Here is a 17,947-nt window from a genome sequence, read left to right as displayed (position 1 = left end):
GCATCACATCAAGACAAATAATACTGAGCATCTGCATTAAGCCCAGTCCAGAAATATATAACAGCACTTGAGATCACGTTATGCATCCACACAAACAGAAACTTCAAGCAGTACTTACACTAAGGCCTTACTTAAGGATAAATTACCTTGATTTCTCGTACAGGTAAACTGAAATCCTTGTATTAATGTGATAATTTATTTATACAGATTCCTTCATCTTCCTCCTCTCCTTCATTAATCATACAGAGGAAAAAAGAGGAATGTTATTGAAGTATGACTGACGTATGGTGCTATATTGTCAGAATAGGTCATTTTTTAGCCCTAACCAAAAATCAGATGCACATAAAGCTGAATCAAAACCATCATGACCGGTACACAACTTCTGTTTAAAAAAAATTATAATTAAATAATACCCATACGAAGTCTCTGACATTCAAAGACACTTGTAAAGACAAGTGTGTTTGTCCATAAAAATCATCAATAACAATAAAACACATCCTTGACACTTCACCGCTGAATGCCAAAGCATGAGAAAACATTTCCTATTTACAAGTATCTATTGTATTTTGTCAAATTTAGTTTCATAACATAACATAAGAATAGTTATATTCATTAAAATTGAAATTCATAGCAAACATTCATAACAGCATAAACTAATCAAAAACACCTTGGTAAAGAATGGTTGGCAGTATTAATGAGGAACCAATGGAAACCAAATACAGACAATTCAGATGTGAAGACTGGCAACAATCTTTCATGGAATGTTTCCTTCATACGTCACTAGCCCTCATAGGTAAAAATACTTAACGTGGGAAAAGTGTAATGTTTATTTTTAATGGATTATGGAGATATATTAATTTAATAAAGTTCAGAAAACACATTCATTTATAAAGTGCATTTGATGCCTTTTGTTTTCACATTCTGGGCCTTGACAAATTTACTGGAACTTTACTAGAAATGTGCTAAGAATTTAGACATGGACGATAATGTACACAAATTGGCTCAATGATTTTTACTGTAATGTGAGTCAACATCCTTTGAAATTCATTCAAGCCCTTCGGGATTCTTAAAAAATTAAATGACTGTCAAACTGGATTAATAGAAAGTAATGCTGCCATGAGAAAATGTTTAGATTTTAGGCACAATACTTTGGATTTAACATAAAAAAACAAAATTTATAAAAATAATTTACCAAAACAAGCTCATTACAGATCAAATTATGAAATTTACTAATTGTTTTCTCATTTGTGTATAAATTTATATTTCTTTTTCTGAAATATGGTATTGGTGCAACTGTAGAAATTAAGTTTATAGATAAAATGTTACTGATATATTATTTGACTGATATATATTTATATATATATTTAACATTACTGAAATATTATTTTGTGTGAAAATTCCATGTAATTTTACACATGGTAATAATTCTGAAAGTGATTCTAGGATGATTACAAACAGCACATCCACATACAAGGCTTTTAACAGCTGACTAGTGGAAGAGGTCAGGCCAATACTGACTTACTTTAAACAATCATACCAGGTGTAAGATATTTGCTTTGTGGATTTATCTCTATTAACACTCATATATGTCAATGTTATAGATGTATACAAAAAGAGCAATAGAGCATTTAAAATTATTTAGTAAGTAGAAGCTGGACATCAATTTAGTGAAAAGATTATTGCATCTTGCGAATGCTAAAGCGACTAATGCTTAACATGATTACTGGAATGTATGAAATCACTGAACATACTGTGCTTTGATCTGTCCAGCACAAAGTTATTTGTATGCTCTCTGGTCTTCACATTTCCTAAACAGGTTCCCAGGTCAAACAAGGTACAGTTTCTCCAATGCCTGCGATGATGAATGCAAATGCAACCATTTTACCCTAACTTTATGGCTCTACGCAACTAAAAACAAGACTGTGGACAATTTTATGTTCGAGTTTGTGTGTGCATGTCCACGTGTCTTTTACATGCTTTAGTAGGTTATTTCTTGTCTGAATATGGAATTTAAGAAGAAGAAGAAGCCAAGAAGTCATTTGGCAGTCAAACCCATCTACATCAGCTAAACTGAAAGTAAAGTGTCCTAATTGTTTTTCTTTGTTGTTGTCTAGTATATTTCCCACAGCACAAATCTACCTAAGAGTCTTCAACTATCTGTGGCAGTTTTGCCTCGGTAAGTCCCTTCGATCACACTTGTGGGAAGCGCAGGTGAAAGTAGCAGAGTCTTAGCAGGCTGCGTTTCTTTTTCCCACTGGCATTATTATCAGATTTGGCCCTGCCGCTGCCTGCCTCCTCCACCCTCGCAGCGGTCCCCCCTCCGATTACCAAAGGACCCTTCAGCGTCCCCCAGCCTCGCGACTTCCCCCGGCTCACACTACCGTGCTGATTCGGTTGGTAGGTTTGGATTTGGCGCGTTCGACTGTGCCCGTCCCCCCAGGTGCGGCTCCACTCTGGGCCGGCGAGGGCCCTTGCTGACCCCCGGCTTGGGAAGGTGGGCCTTGGTGCTGGGGGGGGAGAGGGGAGAGAGGCGTAAGAGGGGTAAGGGGGGAGGAAGGGGGGGGTAAAGGGGAGTGGGGGGGGGGAGGGGGAATAGAGCCCAACGGAGGATACTGGGGCAGATACTGGGCGGCCGGCGGCCCGTGGTGGACAGTGCCGGACGCGGAGACTGGAGGCGGCTGAGTTGGAGCAGGGAAGGGCGGGGGCGGAGGGCTGGCGAAGACGAAGTGAGGTTGGTGCACGGGGTGGGAGCCCGGGTGCGGCGTGTGCACATGCACGGGGTGGGTGTGGGAGTGTGCGTGCGGGTGCGGCTGAGAGTGCGACAGGGTGAGAGGGGGCTTGCTGATGCCGCCTCTGGCCGAGTGTGTGGGCTGCGTGTGGAACAGAGCAAACTGCGGATGAGGGGAGAGTGGGGAGTGAGGAGAAAGGGGGGGAGGGTGGCCGGAGCCCATGTTGCCCATGCTCCCGTAGCGACCCTGCAAAGTATGCTGGGAGATCGGCTGGTACGGGGAGTGCGCGGAGGGGTTGGGGAGTGGTCGTCGAGGTAAGGTGACCCGCTGAAGAGTATGGAGGGCCGGCGGCCCAGATGTAGGTACGGTCTGTGTATGGAAGCGGTGGTGGTGGTAGTACGGGGGTGGAGGCTGTCCACTGACATTGTTGCTGGTAGTATGGCAGTACTGGGCGTGCAGGGCCTGGATCTTGGAAGGACCCCCGCCCTCCCCCGGGCACAGCGAGGACGGGGACAGAGGCGGTGGCCCTCCTGTAGTCGGTGGGGCCACAGGGGCGGGGTAAGGTGGCCCCGGGGGGATAATAGGACCCGGCGCTTTGGATCGCTTGCCCCCAAAAAGGGAGCCCAGGAAGGAACCGGTGTTGTTGTTGTTGCTCCCAGTCCCCATTCCAGTCGTTCCTCTCTCGGTGCTGCTGGAGACTGGCCCAGCGCCAGTCACCGCAGGTGTGTGTTGCTGCCCCGGCCCACCCCCCACCCCCACTCCGGGGCTCAGGATGGGGCGGTGAGGCCGGTAATCTTCTGCTCCATAGCATCCCGGGAGCACAGTGGCTACTGGATAACGCTGGTGAGGCCGTGGACTGCTAATGATGGAACCCTAAGACAAAGAGAGTGGGGGGAAAGGAGGAAAAAAAAGGAGGACAGCAAAGCCAAAAACAAGTGTTTGAGAGAGAAGAGAAGGTGTGCAAAGTGGAGCAGGAATGTGGGCAATAAACAAGAGAGAGAAAGAAAATATAGCAAAAGGATACAGAGAGAAAGGTGGTTTCGATGGGGAGGAAAAACAAGGGTGAGTTGATTAGGGTAGAGAAACAATATTCTGTCCGCATCATAATTCAGAACATTATTACACAAACACATGCGCCCAACTGTCTATTATGTGTCCCGAATGCTTATAACGCCAATTTTGCTATATTGGTAACTTGGAATATTATTTCTGTTTTGTGTAATGGTCAAAACCTATGCTTCCAAGAAATTACTCATCTGTTTAGTTGCTATAAAATTTAAGATGAAACAGCATTTGTAAACCATTCTACTTCTGTAATCAGATGAGTAAAACAGATTATTCAAATGAGATTAAAAAGGAGGTAGAACTTGATTGGTGGACATGTAATCAAAGTCAAGGTCACTTGTCTTATTTGAAAGACTTCAGAAAGTTGAAACGGTAATTAATTTAATGTAGGTTCAAATCAATCGTCACTTGAAAAATTAAGCAATCAATAAATCAACTATGAAATGGATAAATGGTTAGAAAAGCTGATCAGCAATTGATTATCAATATTGGATGTATAGGTTAAATAATTAAAAATGTGATAATCAAAAACAGTCAGTTAATAAAAATGCAGATATATAAACAAAATGAAACTGTGTAATGATGCAGCTTATTTGTGATTGATTGATAAATACATTTTGCCTATTGCTTTTTTAATATCTATTGCCTATTTTATACCGAACCAGGAAGTGGCATCCAATCTGCTGTCATTCATCGCTATTACAGAAGCTGTCAGTGAGATCAATGCTGTTTCATGTGTAAATCATCAGTTTTAGGACTGTGTGTGTATATGTGTACTGAACGAGTAAAAAAGGGTCAATTTTATTACATATTTGACTTGATTTGTGAGGGACACTTAATAAAATGCAGGACTTAGTATAAAAATGAAGAGAACTGATCTCATACAACCACTAGTCCATGCATAACATTTCAAATACCAAACATCTACACAAACCACATTACAAAAGCACAATGCAACCATACAATAATGACTAGAGAAGTAAAAAAACAAACATGAACTAAATTTATATGTTTCTACTGTATAGAATATCAATGTCATGCAGAATTAATTCCGGGTCAATAAGATTTCTTCTAGTCCAGATGTCCCAGAGTAAACTCTACAAGATATTCAACGATGTCCCGAATGACTGCAAATCTTCACAGGGAGTCTGAATGACTGATGTTATTGATTCATAGCCTCAGTCACGTGTACATTAACATTCCACGGACCACACATGGTCACACAAGATGCACACACATGGCTCTGTGTCTATGGTAAGGACACATGCAGGATGGCGCCATGTTTTGTGGGGATTCCAGGCAGGCATGCGGGTGGTTTGGGTTTGGGGACTAAAGCTAAAGATACAGACCTCTGCTTCACTCAGACTTACTTCCATTGTACTGTCAAGGGAACCAACGCTGTTTCTGCGGCCACGTTTCCCTGTTACCCAGTTAGCAGATGTCAGTCACAACTGCAGTGTGTGTGTGTGTGTGTGTGTGTATGTGTGTGAGAGAGGGTGAGTGAGTGACTGAGTGTAATACAATGACAATCAGTGTTAACTAGAGTTGTCAGACTAAAATTCGGTCAGACTTCGGTACCAAGTCGGTACTGAAATTTTTAAATTGTGACGCTTTACCAAAGTCGGTACATTTTGACAACTGTAGTGTTAACATAATGTTTACTTTCTTGTTGGTGTCGTCAATTTTTTTTGATTATTCTTGATTTTGAAGAATATCTCAACCTAAAATTACAATTTAGCCTAAAATAAGCCCTATAATAAAGACATAAGGAAAAATAAAAAGAATCATACAAAAAAAAATCCAGTATTTTTAAAAAGTGTTTTGACAAAAAACGTTGTATATGTTATATGTACGTTTAAAGGGATAGTCCACCCAAAAATGTCTTTCTTCCTCTGAACACAAAAGAAGATATTTTGAAGAGTGTTGATAACCAAACAGTTTCGGGTCCTATTGACTTCAATTGTATTTTTTGTCCATACAATGGAAGTCAATGGGAACCGATACTGTTTATTTACCAACATTCTTTAAAATATCCTCTTTTGTGTTCCACGGGAGAAAGAAAATAGTACATGTTTGGAACAACATGACGGTGAGTAAATTTTGACATAATTTTTATTTTTGGGTAAACATTTCCTTCAATATTTTATATTTTGCCCTAATGTAGAATGGTATTAAACGGCCATAATTAAATTGGCTGTCAGTCACAGTAAAGAGTCTCACCTGATTCAGACAGGTCCCTCAGTGAGGAGCTGAGAGCAGTGCGTTTGAGGCCCTCTCCTGGTGAATAGTTATCATCCAAACTAGGCCTTCCCATTGTGCCATTCACCACTTCATTCTTGACTCCACCCACTCCTCCTGCCATCATGCTGTTGGTGAGCAGGCTGGGCCGCATTACTCCCTTCTGCTTCTCCAATTCAGCTGCAGGAGGAGAAAGAACAAATATCATCAGAGGACTATCCAGTCTAAGACCTTTTCCTAACCAGGCACAATGTTTCCAGCATCAAGTAATTTATCTGTACACATACTAAAAGCAAGTTGTTAACAATGAGCTATTTTTGTCTTGTTTACTATGTGTTTTCTATGAGTCATCATTCTGGTGACCAGATAGGGTCATTGTAAATCAATGATGTTAATGTTGTAGTAGTTAACCACCAGACGAGGGCCAGAATAAAGTGTAGTTGAGTTATGAGAGCAGCAGAGGGTGCTGTACTCACACTCTACTCTGTATTTCTCCATTTCCTGCACCTCAGCAATGCTCTCCCTCAGATCACTGACGAACCGTGTGCGGTCCTGTTGACTAGGGGCCGTGAACACAATCAAAACTTTATGCTCACCGCCCGGGATGGCTGATGCTAATTTGACACCATGAGGATAGTCTGAGGGTGGAGAGAGAAAAAGATAATGTTTATTCAGGGTTCACAAATAACAATGTCACATTCAAAAAAAAAGTAAAGGGGTCATGACATGAGAAATCAAATTTGCCTTGATCTTTTGACATATTAGAGGTCTTTGTACCATCAAAACATCTTGCAAGTTTCATAGCTTAAAAAGACCTCCTCGTTGTAAACAAAGCATTTATTTAATCAAGTTCCAAAAACAGCTTGATTTGATATAGCGGTCGATCTATGGCGTCCAAAGAGTAATGGAGAGTTTGCAAAGAATCTTTTGTTGAAAGATGAAGCTACTAATATTGGATCTGACAGCAGCTGCATGCATCACAAACCATAAGTAAATGATTTCATAATGCTTTGTCTGTAAATAAAAACAGACAAATGTTTTTGTAAACATTTAAACATTATGGGGCGGTTTCCCGGACAGGGTTTAAATTAAGCCAGGAGTAGGCCTTAATCTAGAATAGTTAATCGTGTCTTAAAAAATGGCTTTCTGTAACACAGATTAAGTAAGGATTAGTTACACCTGGACTATGGAGTCCTGAACTAAAATAAACCAGATTAATTTAAAACCAACTGTGCTAATCTGAATTAGCATGATAGAGGTTGCCTATAAAACATGGAATGAACCAAGAAAAGCTCAAAATTGCATGGAACTGAGAAGCAAATCCAAGGAAACAATGGAATCAGAAAAAGACGCAATCAAAAAAAAAAAAAAATTACTAAACAAGATCAAATTATTTTTAAACAAGCTAAATAAGCTGCACACCAGCTATGGAATAAAATAAAATAAATGCTGGAAGTCTGTTTTGTAATATATATATATACACTACCATTCAAAAGGTTTGTGGTTTTAAATTTTTTTTTAAAAGAAGTCTCTTCTGCTCACCAAGGCTGCATTTATTTGATAAAAAACAATAATAAAAAGAAAACAGTAATATTGTGAAATATTATGACAATTTAAAATGACTGTTTTCTATTTTAATATATTTTAAACTGTAATTTATTCTTGTGATCAAAGCTGAATTTTCAGCATCATTACTCCAGTTTTCAGTGTCACATGATCCTTCAGAAATCATTCTAATATGATGATTTGATGCTCAAGAAACATTCATTATTATTATCAATGTTGAAAACAGTTGTGTACAATTTTTTTTCAAAATTCTTTGATGAATAGAAAGTTCAAAAGAACAGCATTTATTTAAAATAGAATATTTTCTAACATTATAAATGTCTTTACTGTAACTTTTGATCAGTTTAACTCATCCTTGATGAATTAAAGTATTGATTTATTTCATTTCTTCCCCCCAAAAATAAAATTAAAATTCTTACTGACCCCAAACTTTTGAACGGTAGTGTGTATATATATATATATGTGTGTGTGTGTGTGTGTGTGTGTGTGTGTGTGTGTGTGTGTGTGTGTGTGTGTGTGTGTGTGTGTGTGTGTGTATCCAAGTAGTACACGTGTCCACTTTGAAACACAATGTTAATCTGAAGTTAAACCTGCCTCCGGTAGGTTTAATTTAAGCCTCGATTTAGTCCTGGAGTAACTCTAGTCTTCCTCCAGGAAATCAGCTTATTAAACTCTGGACTAAACTAAATCTAGGACTATTTAAAGCCTTGACAGAGAAAGCAGATTTCTGTTAATCTGGTTTAAAGGGCAATTTTAGTCTAGGATTAGGCTTAATCTCTGTTCGGGAAACCGCCCCTATAAGTTAACGTCATGGAACATAATAAAATAATTTAAAAATCCATGTCACGACCACTTTAAAGGACAAGTTCGGTATTTTACACTTAAAGCCCTGTTTACAGATCGTATCTGATGAAATAGAACGGTTAAGATTAAAATTTGGACACATGCTGCTGTCCCGAGAATTTTAGGTTTATTTTCGCTAAAATACCGAACTTGTCCTTTAAATATAGGTTTAAGTGATGATTTTAGAGAAGCAGAAAAATGAATATTCACTATAGAAATTTCCATGACTTTTGCTGGTCTAACTATAACAATATTAAAATTCCCTGACATTTTTTTTCCAGGTTTTCCATGGCCATTGGAACTGAACTCTGTTGATTATAATAATTTACAGCTTTTTAAGAAAACTCTAAACTAAGCCTGGGAATTTTTAATATGACACATATATTCAATTTTTTTTTATCAAAAGTTTGGGGTCAGTACGAGCAAGGACATATTAAACTGATGAAAAACAGTAAAGACATTTATAATGTTCTATTTCAAATAAATGCTGTTTTTTAAACTTTATATTCATCAAAGATTCCTGAAAAAATGTAGTATTGTTTCCTTCAAAATATTTAAGAAGCACAACTGTTTTCAACATTGATAATGATAATAATAATAAATGCTTCTTGAGAACCAAATCAGCATATTAGAATGATTTCTGAAAGATCATGTGAAACTGAAGTAATGATAAAAATTCAGCTTTGGCATCACAAAAATTAATAATATTTTTAAATATAATAAAATGGAATGCAGCTATTCAAAATTACAATAATATTTCACAATATTACTATATTTTTGAGCACATAAATGCAGTCTGGGTGAGCATTAGAAACCTTTTTCAAAAACACAAAAAATCGTATTGACCCCAACATTTTGAAATGTAAATTTTGAAAATTTGAAAACTTTTGAAATGTGTTTATAAGAAAGACAAAAATTAACTTAAAATCTTACAGGAGTTCTGGAACATGTGAACCTGCATCTCCACAAGAGGGAAGGACTGTCTGAAACTGTATGTTACGGAGGTTTTCTTCTTCTGAAAGATCTTTGTAACCTGGAAATATAATAACAAAGAAAAATAACCACTAAGCATTTTAAAGGTACAATATGCAATAATTTTTTTGCCGCTAGAGGGCGCTACATTCCAAACAACAACAACGGCGTAGCTTGATGACGATGTGAAGGAGCGTGGAATGATGGGAACTGTCGTTTTAGACTCCACCGTGGATGTAAATCAGTCAGAGGGGAATCGAAAAATCATGTTCATGGATGAGGCTAAGTTCTATTTTTATAAATGTTGCGTTTAATAACATGCTTTTTGTGGCGAGGGGGGCGTGGCTCAGCGCGGTCTGTGATGGGAGAGAGAAGAGACGAGCAAGTAGGTCAAGTGCAAATGACGAACCTGTGTCTTACTGCAGTATTATTGGCGTGGAGAGACCGCTTATAAGCCGCGCTGGAACGAGAGAGAGACTGGAGAGAAAACTGGACGCAGAGGAAGAAAACCGGTGGATCCGAGCTCTCATTTTTGAACTGTTTTGTGCCGTCGCGGTTGCCACGGTGAATGCGCGTTGTGCGCGGCTTTTGTTTGTTTTGCTTTATTTTAATAAAGTACGAGTCCCAGTCACGCCGATCCCTGTCTTCTTCCTTCCTGGCTCTTAAACCTCATCACACTTTTATTTCATTAAAATGAATTAACCACAAGAAAAGTAAGGTTTAACATTGGTTATCATAGATGTTACTGTATTTGTTGAATTCGTTGTTGTGATAACGCTGCGCAGTTTTACGTGTTCTAAACAATTGTTGTAAAAGTACATTCGAACATGCCCACATCATTTGCCAAAATACTGATTAATCTTTATGTATAACACATGCTATGTTTATTTACATGGCCATAAACACCAGACGTGATAAACAATGTTTAAACTAAACACAAATCTAAAGCAATAATACTTTCCTTACATAAACATAACTATTACCGAATGCTACATTTGGAAAATATAAAATTAAGCATGCTTTGTCGACAGAACCAGCTGCAATCGGTAAAGAATAATTGTGTACCATAACGACTGCAAGAAACAAGCTAAAGTTTGTAGTAGCTTGATAGACGCTAACGTTACAACTTCCGCATTTGTCCAGGACTCCACGCAGTACGAGCGGAAACCAAGGGTAACGCGGATATGACGCAATTGACTGGCGACTCCCAGCTCACCCCTGCTCTAACGCCCCGTTTCCTTGGTTAAAATCGCAATTTTCTCACGATTTAAAAATAGTTGGAAACATTTGGGATATTGTAAGTAATCAACTTAACAAAATATATAACACTGGCCTTGAGATTTTGGGATATTTTAATGCAAAATTCTTACATATTGTACCTTTAATATGTAGTAACTTTAAAATACACATTCATGCCGAGGAGATGTTGCTAAAACGGCTTGGGCCAATTCATTTGGCATGCATTATTAATTGATGAGTTATTGACATTACCACAATCAGGTCGTTGAACAGGAAGACCTCTCTCTGGTGGACTCCAGATCTTTGAGGACGGTTGGTGTCCGGGACTTCATAGAGCTGACAGCAGCACACCAGTCTGCGGTGGGGCAGAGACAGAACCTACACACAGAGCAGATATTTACATTTACTTTGGAACTACATTACAAATTGTTCATCAAACAGGTCAAAAGTATGATTTTAAACTGACAGAACAGTTCAAAGTATATACGTTCTCAAACATTCACTATTCTCAAAGATTCCAATCCAAAAAAACTCAATTTGATAAACGTCTCAGTAGTACTCACAGGTTTCTTGCCCACAATGACTCTCTCCACCGCCTGGACCTGAGAAACATGGTCATCATTGGTCCTCAGTTCCCACTTCTGAATGCGCTGGTAGATTCCAACTAGTAAGTCACGTGGGATGTCCTGACCATTATCCACCCCTGAGAGAGAAAGAAATGACATGCACACAAGAAGAGATTTAGTGTATTTGCAAAATCCCTGACAGTTACATGGCACATTTAAAAGCAGATTGAGACTGTGTTTGTAGTTGGCCACTTAAGTATGTGCCAAATATGTGAATGTGTGATATTTCAGAGAGAGAGAGAGATTTGAACACCACCTCGCAAGTTTTTGATGAAATCGTCCAGCTTCATCTTCCTCTCCGCTTTGATATTGGGGCTGTACATGTCTGTGTTGAGGAGGATGATGGCAAACGCTAGGATGAAGATGGTGTCTGGGTTCTGGAACTGTCTTACCAGTGCTGGGTTACAAACACAGTACCTCTGACTACAAGACAGATACAGAGAGAGAAATAGAATTTAAATGTGCAAATATTGAAGGATAGATAAAACATGTTTTATAAACGCATTATACCAGCTTTGAAATCTGATGGGATGAGCCATGTTTGATGCCACTATATAGCTGATTTATGAGCAGCATCAATAGGAATTTTCTGTTACCAAGACCCCTTAATAGAGTTAAAACCATTGTAACCCATAGCCTCTCGTGGCTTAATTAAATAAATGTGAAATGCTAAGTTTTTATTTAATTTTTTACTACGATTGCATTAACATACCTGAAAGCCTCAATAAGTCTTTCCACTTTTTGGGCCTCTCCTTGCACTTTTATCTGAGCTTGAAATTTCCTCAAAGCATCATCGAGATCCATTCCAGAAAAGTCCATTTCATCCACAACACAACTGAGAAAAACAAAAGTGGAAGAAAATGGTACATGTTTATACATTCTCATGCCAAAATGTGCATCCATTTGTTTGAGGATGAAGAAATTCTTTATTTTCTGTGCATTTTTTAATGTAATATTGTTCAAAATATTGTATTGCTCGATTGCAAGGGGGTTGGGGCTCCAAAACCCGATCTAAAAAATTTGAATATTTATGAAACAATTACATTGAAACAATGTATTATTAGGTTAACTTCAATTAAAGCCAAATTAAAATGTATTAAATTAAATTAAAATGTAGTGTACAGTATGTACTGTAAGTATATGAACATCAAAAGTATTAATTTAATGACTTTATTTTAAGCATCTTAAAGTCTGTACAGTAAATACATTAACATTAATAATACTACATGTAAGTTATTATAAGTCAGACCTAAAATGCAACAGTTAATTTAATGCAACAGGGTCCCTGTCTCTCTATCCACCAAAGGGTCCTTGGCCTGAAAAAGGTTGAAAACCCCTTCTCTGTTGAACTGCAAACTAAGCCAAATGTTATAGTGTATACATTATATTCAGTGCATGGCTATGTATCTTTTCAGTTGAACCTTGTTAATGAAAAAAAAAATTCAAAGCAAACCTTTTAGAAAATTAACCTTTTGTCATTTGCTAAAAGATTTGCTTTACACCTGGTATTAAGATGCGTTTTGATCGATCGGATCACAAGTAGACGAGGAAGACATACCCATTTACACCTGGTGTGGTAATCTGTCTCTTTTGTCTACTTTCAACCACTTCTGTCCTGATTTCTTTGAGGGGACGTTAATAGACGGGTAAATGTATGTTGTTGTTTTTTTTCAGATCTTTTGATCGCAGGGATCTGTATTAGGCCCCCTGTTATTTTCAATATATATGATGCCACTTGGAAATATTATAAGGAAACATGGAATTAGTTTCCATTGTTATGCTGATGACACTCAAATATATATTTCATCACGGCCGGATGAAAACGCTACATTTTCCAAATTGACAGAGTGTGTTAAAGATATAAAAGATTGGATGACGCGTAATTTTCTTTTATTAAATCCAGACAAGACAGAGGTAATACTTATCGGTTCAAAAAACCGCCCACAAAACCTCGCACAATACAACTTTAACATCATAGGATGTCCTGTTACTTTATCCTCTACAGTAAAAGACCTGGGTGTTATACTCGATTGCAACCTGTCTTTTGAAAATCATATTTCTTATGTTACAAAAACAGCCTTTTTCCACCTTAGAAACATTGCTAAGCTACGTAATATGCTATCAGTTTCTGATGCAGAAAAGTGAGTTCATGCATTCATGACCTCGAGACTGGATTACTGTAATGCCTTATTAGCTGGTTGTCCTGCGTCCTCAATAAACAAGCTACAGTTAGTCCAAAATGCCGCCGCTAGAGTTCTTACGAGATCAAGAAAATATGATCATATAACACCGATTTTATCATCACTGCATTGGTTACCTATAAAGTTCCGTATTAATTACAAGGTATTGCTACTGACTTATAAAGCCCTAAACGGCTTAGCTCCAGTCTATTTAACGGATCTTCTATCGCCCTATAATCCATCGCGCTCTTTGAGATCACTAAATTCAAGGCTTTTGGTCATACCTAGGATATCCAGAACCACCAAAGGAGGGAGAGCATTTTCACATTTGGCTCCAAAACTCTGGAATAGTCTTCCTGATACTGTTCGTTGCTCAGACTCGCTCTCCCAGTTTAAAACTAGATTAAAGTCGCATCTCTTCAGCCAGGCATTCATATAATCCTACAGTTCAAACTACAATCCGGCCTCTATCCAATGCCAGAGGAGAACTGGCCCCCGACTGAGCCTGGGTTCTCCCAAGGTTTTTTTTTTCTCCATTAAGGCACCTGATGGAGTTTTAGGACACCATTAGGTCACTTGATGGAGTTTTTCGGTTCCTTGCCACTGTTGCCTTTGGCTTGCTCAGTTGGGGATATTTTGGGGATATTTAATTTAATTTTATCAATCAATAAATTCCTCTTGAAACAAACTTTGTTGTATTATTTTAATTTAATACTGTGAAGCTGCTTTGATGCAATCTGTATTGTGAAAAGCGCTATACAAATAAACTTGACTTGACTTGACTTGACTAATGTACAAAGTAAGCTCACGCAATTTACATATGAACGCACCCGAAGATGACGGAAAAAACATGCAGAGAGCATCAGCTTTGTTGTCAGCTCATGTTAGAAATCAGGAATGGTGAGAGAACATTGTGCTTGGTAAGTTTTTCTTCTTCAAACCAAACTTGGGTCTTCAGCCAACAAAGTTTGAATCCCGTCTGGCTACCAAGCTTCCCATAATGTTTACGCGTTAGTTCAGTAGGCGGAGATTAGGCCGTCTTTTGTGGCTGTTCGAACGCATTCGACCACATGAGCGTTTACATTACGAAAGCAATCTGGTCTAATGTGTTTTCAAATAGCCTACCTCTGGAAGTGGTCATAAGCTCAACATTTTTCAGATCCTATTTACACCTGTATTTAGCATAGGGGTGGGGGGAAATTCGATTCTTAGATGCATCGCGATGCGGACGTGGACTATTCTGAATTGAATCACAAATGTCAAATATTGATTTTCTAAATGTTAATTGATAACGTAATGTTGACGGAACGCAAAAGGCACCTGGACAGTCTGTGGCGTGCAGCTGTGCACATAAAAGAGACCCATGATGGTTGAGCGAGAAATCCGACCGGCACCCTCTACATTAAAATCTAGCGTAACTTTGGCTTCTATGAAGTTGAAGGGAAAAAGGACCTGCACTTTATGCGAGTAGGGCTCCAGACTGCGACCAAATGGGTGACAAGGGGTCGCACTGGTGCGACCACCACGTTGTGCAATTGATAAGAGCTGCAACTTCTGTTACATACGATACGAGAAACATCAAATGGCACGTTACAAAACCGCGCTATTCATTTAGCTTCCTCGCAACGCGAGCTCAGAACAGGTTTACTCGTGGGCCAATCTCAATCACGCGACACTGTTATTACACAGTGCTGGAAAATCCAGTGAGAAAGAATTCACCGCAGGCGCAAATAAATTAAATTTGGCGCAGAATTCTGTTATAAACCACATGTCAGATCAAACAGCGCTGACGTGGAAACCAGGACAACCTTAAAAGCTTCCCAACTCGGAAAAGGTAAAGCGAATTACAAACTCTATTGCAACATTTATTGCCAAATCACTTCCATTTGTTTAATTAATCAAATATATTGGAAGTAAATTCATTACGGATCATTACAGACACTTTGCTTTAAAAGTACTAAGTAGTCACACAGTGAGAAAAAAAAATCTGTATAGAAAAAAAAGATGTATTGATAATTGTTTTATCATCACATCACAGCCCTCTGATTCGTAATCGAATCGTGTCTAGAGATTCCCACCCCTAATTTAGCATCGTCCACTTTAGATCTGATCGACCAAAATGCATCTTCATACCAGGTGTAAACAGGGCCTTAGCTCTAAATTTATAAATAGCCCTTAGCTCTAAATTTTAGAGGATTTATTGTGTGAACTCACTCCAATACATCTTTGTTGAACTGTTTCTGTCTGTTTCCAAGGAACTCTCCAATCATCTGCCGACTCAGACCTTTTCTCTCCAGGATGAAGCGAGCGATGCCCACCGGTGTGTCTGACACAAAGCCCTTTTCAATCAGGTACTGAATACCCTTTTCCGGCTTCCTGCAGTCCAAAAAACAACAACAGTAGGCTACAGTTTAATCATGTTTTAATCAGATTCATTCAGTTTCCTCAATGTGATTTATAATAGCTTTGTCACTGGCTTGTTATTACATTAAATGGTGGGATTGTTGCTATAAGAGGTAGAGTTTCATTTTCTCTTACTTGTTGAAGAGGTTGAGTCCAATGCGATATTGTCTTCTCTGAACCACATCGTTGTTAAAGGCAGGAGAGTCCCAGCTGTGCCTGCTTTCTCTCTGGTAGGTCTGTTTTCCTAATGGGGGCAGGGGCTCCCGCAGACTGTCCCTTGACGAAGAGCCTGAGCTGCAATTAATGGTCTCATTAGAGTTTGTGGTGGAATTCAGTGAGTCATTATCACCATCCGAACAGCACTGCTGCTCCAAGCCACCAGGTGGCAGGGGTGCTGAAGAGGAGGATGAGAGTGGTGTGGTTGGGGGCTGCTGAGGAGAGGAGGAGGACGAAGGAGTGTCAGGGTACTGGTGATGGTGGTGGTGGTGATGGTGATGATGGTGAGCCATGTGGTGTGGGATATGCGACGGTATCGATCGGCTAGCTGGACGTGTTTGACCTTGTGCAGCTGTCGAGGATGTTGAACGAGCATTAGGGTTGTGTTTTAGTGTACCTTGAGGTGACCCTCCCACTGAGTCCTGCTCATACACTAGTTGTCTGCTGAGGGAGCCTCGATCTGAGCGGTCACTCATGTCCACGGAGCTGTCACTAGGTGGTTCAATTGTAAGTAGTGGTAAGTGCCCTCCCCGTAAACGGTAATCACGGCACTCTGTGCAAGGTGTGCTTCGGCGACTATTGCTGCTTCCTCCTCCCTCTGTGTCACGGCTATCCTCCCTACCACCTACCCCGCTTCCAACACCCCCCCAGAACTCAGTGTCTGTGCTGCTAGGGGCCCGGTCTAGAGAAAGCGGCGAGGAAGGAAGTCCGTCGTCCATGTAAAGTGTGACATCGCTGTAGGAGGTGGCTGTGCTATCCTCGTGCATGCTCAAGCCTCCTGTACCTCCTCGATCCCTGTCTGCAAGGCCTCTCCGTAATGATGCGTGGCTGTTGCTGCTCCATATGCACTCGCCAAAGTCATCCACAACACCACTTCCGTCCCCTATCCCTTCCTGGGAGTCATCTCGGCGTGGTCGACAAGTTAGGGCATCATCAATGGAGTCTGCCAAGGACTTCACCTTGAGTACAAAGAAATGAACACTGTCAGATAAACGGCAAAATATTTACTTTTAGGGTTACAAAAGATCCCTGTCTCTGGGGCAGTACCCCTAAAATGTGCATATACCTTAGAATAGTACCCTTAAGGTACTACTATGAACATTTTAGGAGTAAATAAGGTACAAACTTAATTTATTTAAGGGTACTGCCTAGGGGCTGCACCGACTAGTTAACTTTAATGCTCTGCCATGATGCTTTAAGCTTGACATCGACTAGTCGCTGGTCATGGCCTATAGAGGGCACAACAGGATAAGAAATCTTGGCAGTCCATTTTAAAGCTCCATGTTCAAACAGTTAAAATGACAAATAAATACATACTCCACTCCTCAAGCGCTCCACAAGATGTTTGATTATACTATCTAGATGCTCAAAATTGATCGGTAGAATGCACGTTTTAAACAGCTTATTGTACACATAAGTTAATCGCCGTTCTAAACTAATGGGTGCTGCATTGTAACGCACAAACATACAGAAGCTCGCGCACATCGCTTCAATATTATTATTAGATAGACGCTGCCAGGTAGAATTAATTCACACTCAATCGCTCTCTCACTAATGCATTCATAGCCTATAAATGTTTACTGTGCTACTTTATCTGTATCTGATTTAGAACGAGCAGAAATCTGAGATGAAAAAAAGAATGACCCAAAGACATAAGAATTGATAAAAATAAGCTGTTATGTAAAGTCTTGTGGGCAGCGCTGTGTCAATATGCCATAGCTCTGCGCATGGCAACCCGCATTCGAGTCTCAGCTCGAAGTTCAGGCTTATTTGTTCATTAATGATGTCATCAGCGTCTAGATGCCGTCGACTCGACTTTCATCAAATAAATGTCGACTTTAAAAAATGTGATGTCGTTCAACCCCTAGTG

At 39.5% G+C, this 17,947-nt stretch overlaps 1 protein-coding gene and 1 long non-coding RNA gene across 8 annotated transcripts in view; both read right to left on the bottom strand.

Annotated features, from left to right (window-relative positions):
• Positions 1–2,238: 2,238 nt before the first annotated feature.
• The window catches only part of iqsec2b (IQ motif and Sec7 domain ArfGEF 2b), a 79,864-nt gene continuing 64,155 nt past the window's right edge, over positions 2,239–17,947 (bottom strand). For 3 of the 7 annotated variants that reach the window (XM_082189400.1, XM_082189401.1, XM_082189403.1), the window contains 11 exons: positions 15,997–17,036; positions 15,673–15,834; positions 11,991–12,113; positions 11,535–11,701; positions 11,216–11,355; positions 10,905–11,030; positions 9,375–9,474; positions 6,509–6,670; positions 6,015–6,212; positions 5,144–5,214; positions 2,239–3,602 (listed from right to left, as the gene is read on the bottom strand). In XM_082189400.1, the coding sequence (XP_082045526.1) occupies positions 2,373–3,602; positions 5,144–5,214; positions 6,015–6,212; positions 6,509–6,670; positions 9,375–9,474; positions 10,905–11,030; positions 11,216–11,355; positions 11,535–11,701; positions 11,991–12,113; positions 15,673–15,834; positions 15,997–17,036 (3,519 nt within the window). In that variant the 3' untranslated portion in view covers positions 2,239–2,372. The remainder of the gene's footprint in view (positions 3,603–5,143; positions 5,215–6,014; positions 6,213–6,508; positions 6,671–9,374; positions 9,475–10,904; positions 11,031–11,215; positions 11,356–11,534; positions 11,702–11,990; positions 12,114–15,672; positions 15,835–15,996; positions 17,037–17,947) is intronic. The other 4 variants (XM_082189402.1, XM_082189404.1, XM_082189405.1 and 1 more) reach the window with 4 other exon arrangements.
• Positions 12,418–15,569, bottom strand: LOC309513537. The gene is made up of 3 exons (XR_014211464.1): positions 15,428–15,569; positions 14,237–15,244; positions 12,418–12,954 (listed from the first exon to the last, which is right to left on the bottom strand). It is a non-coding gene; the product is annotated as an uncharacterized lncRNA (long non-coding RNA).

The sequence above is a fragment of the Leuciscus leuciscus genome, assembly GCF_965113295.1.
Source record: "Leuciscus leuciscus genome assembly, chromosome: 13".
Lineage (NCBI taxonomy): Eukaryota > Metazoa > Chordata > Actinopteri > Cypriniformes > Leuciscidae > Leuciscus > Leuciscus leuciscus.
Note: the sequence above shows the minus strand (reverse complement) of the source record. Positions and strands in the feature narration are given on the sequence as shown.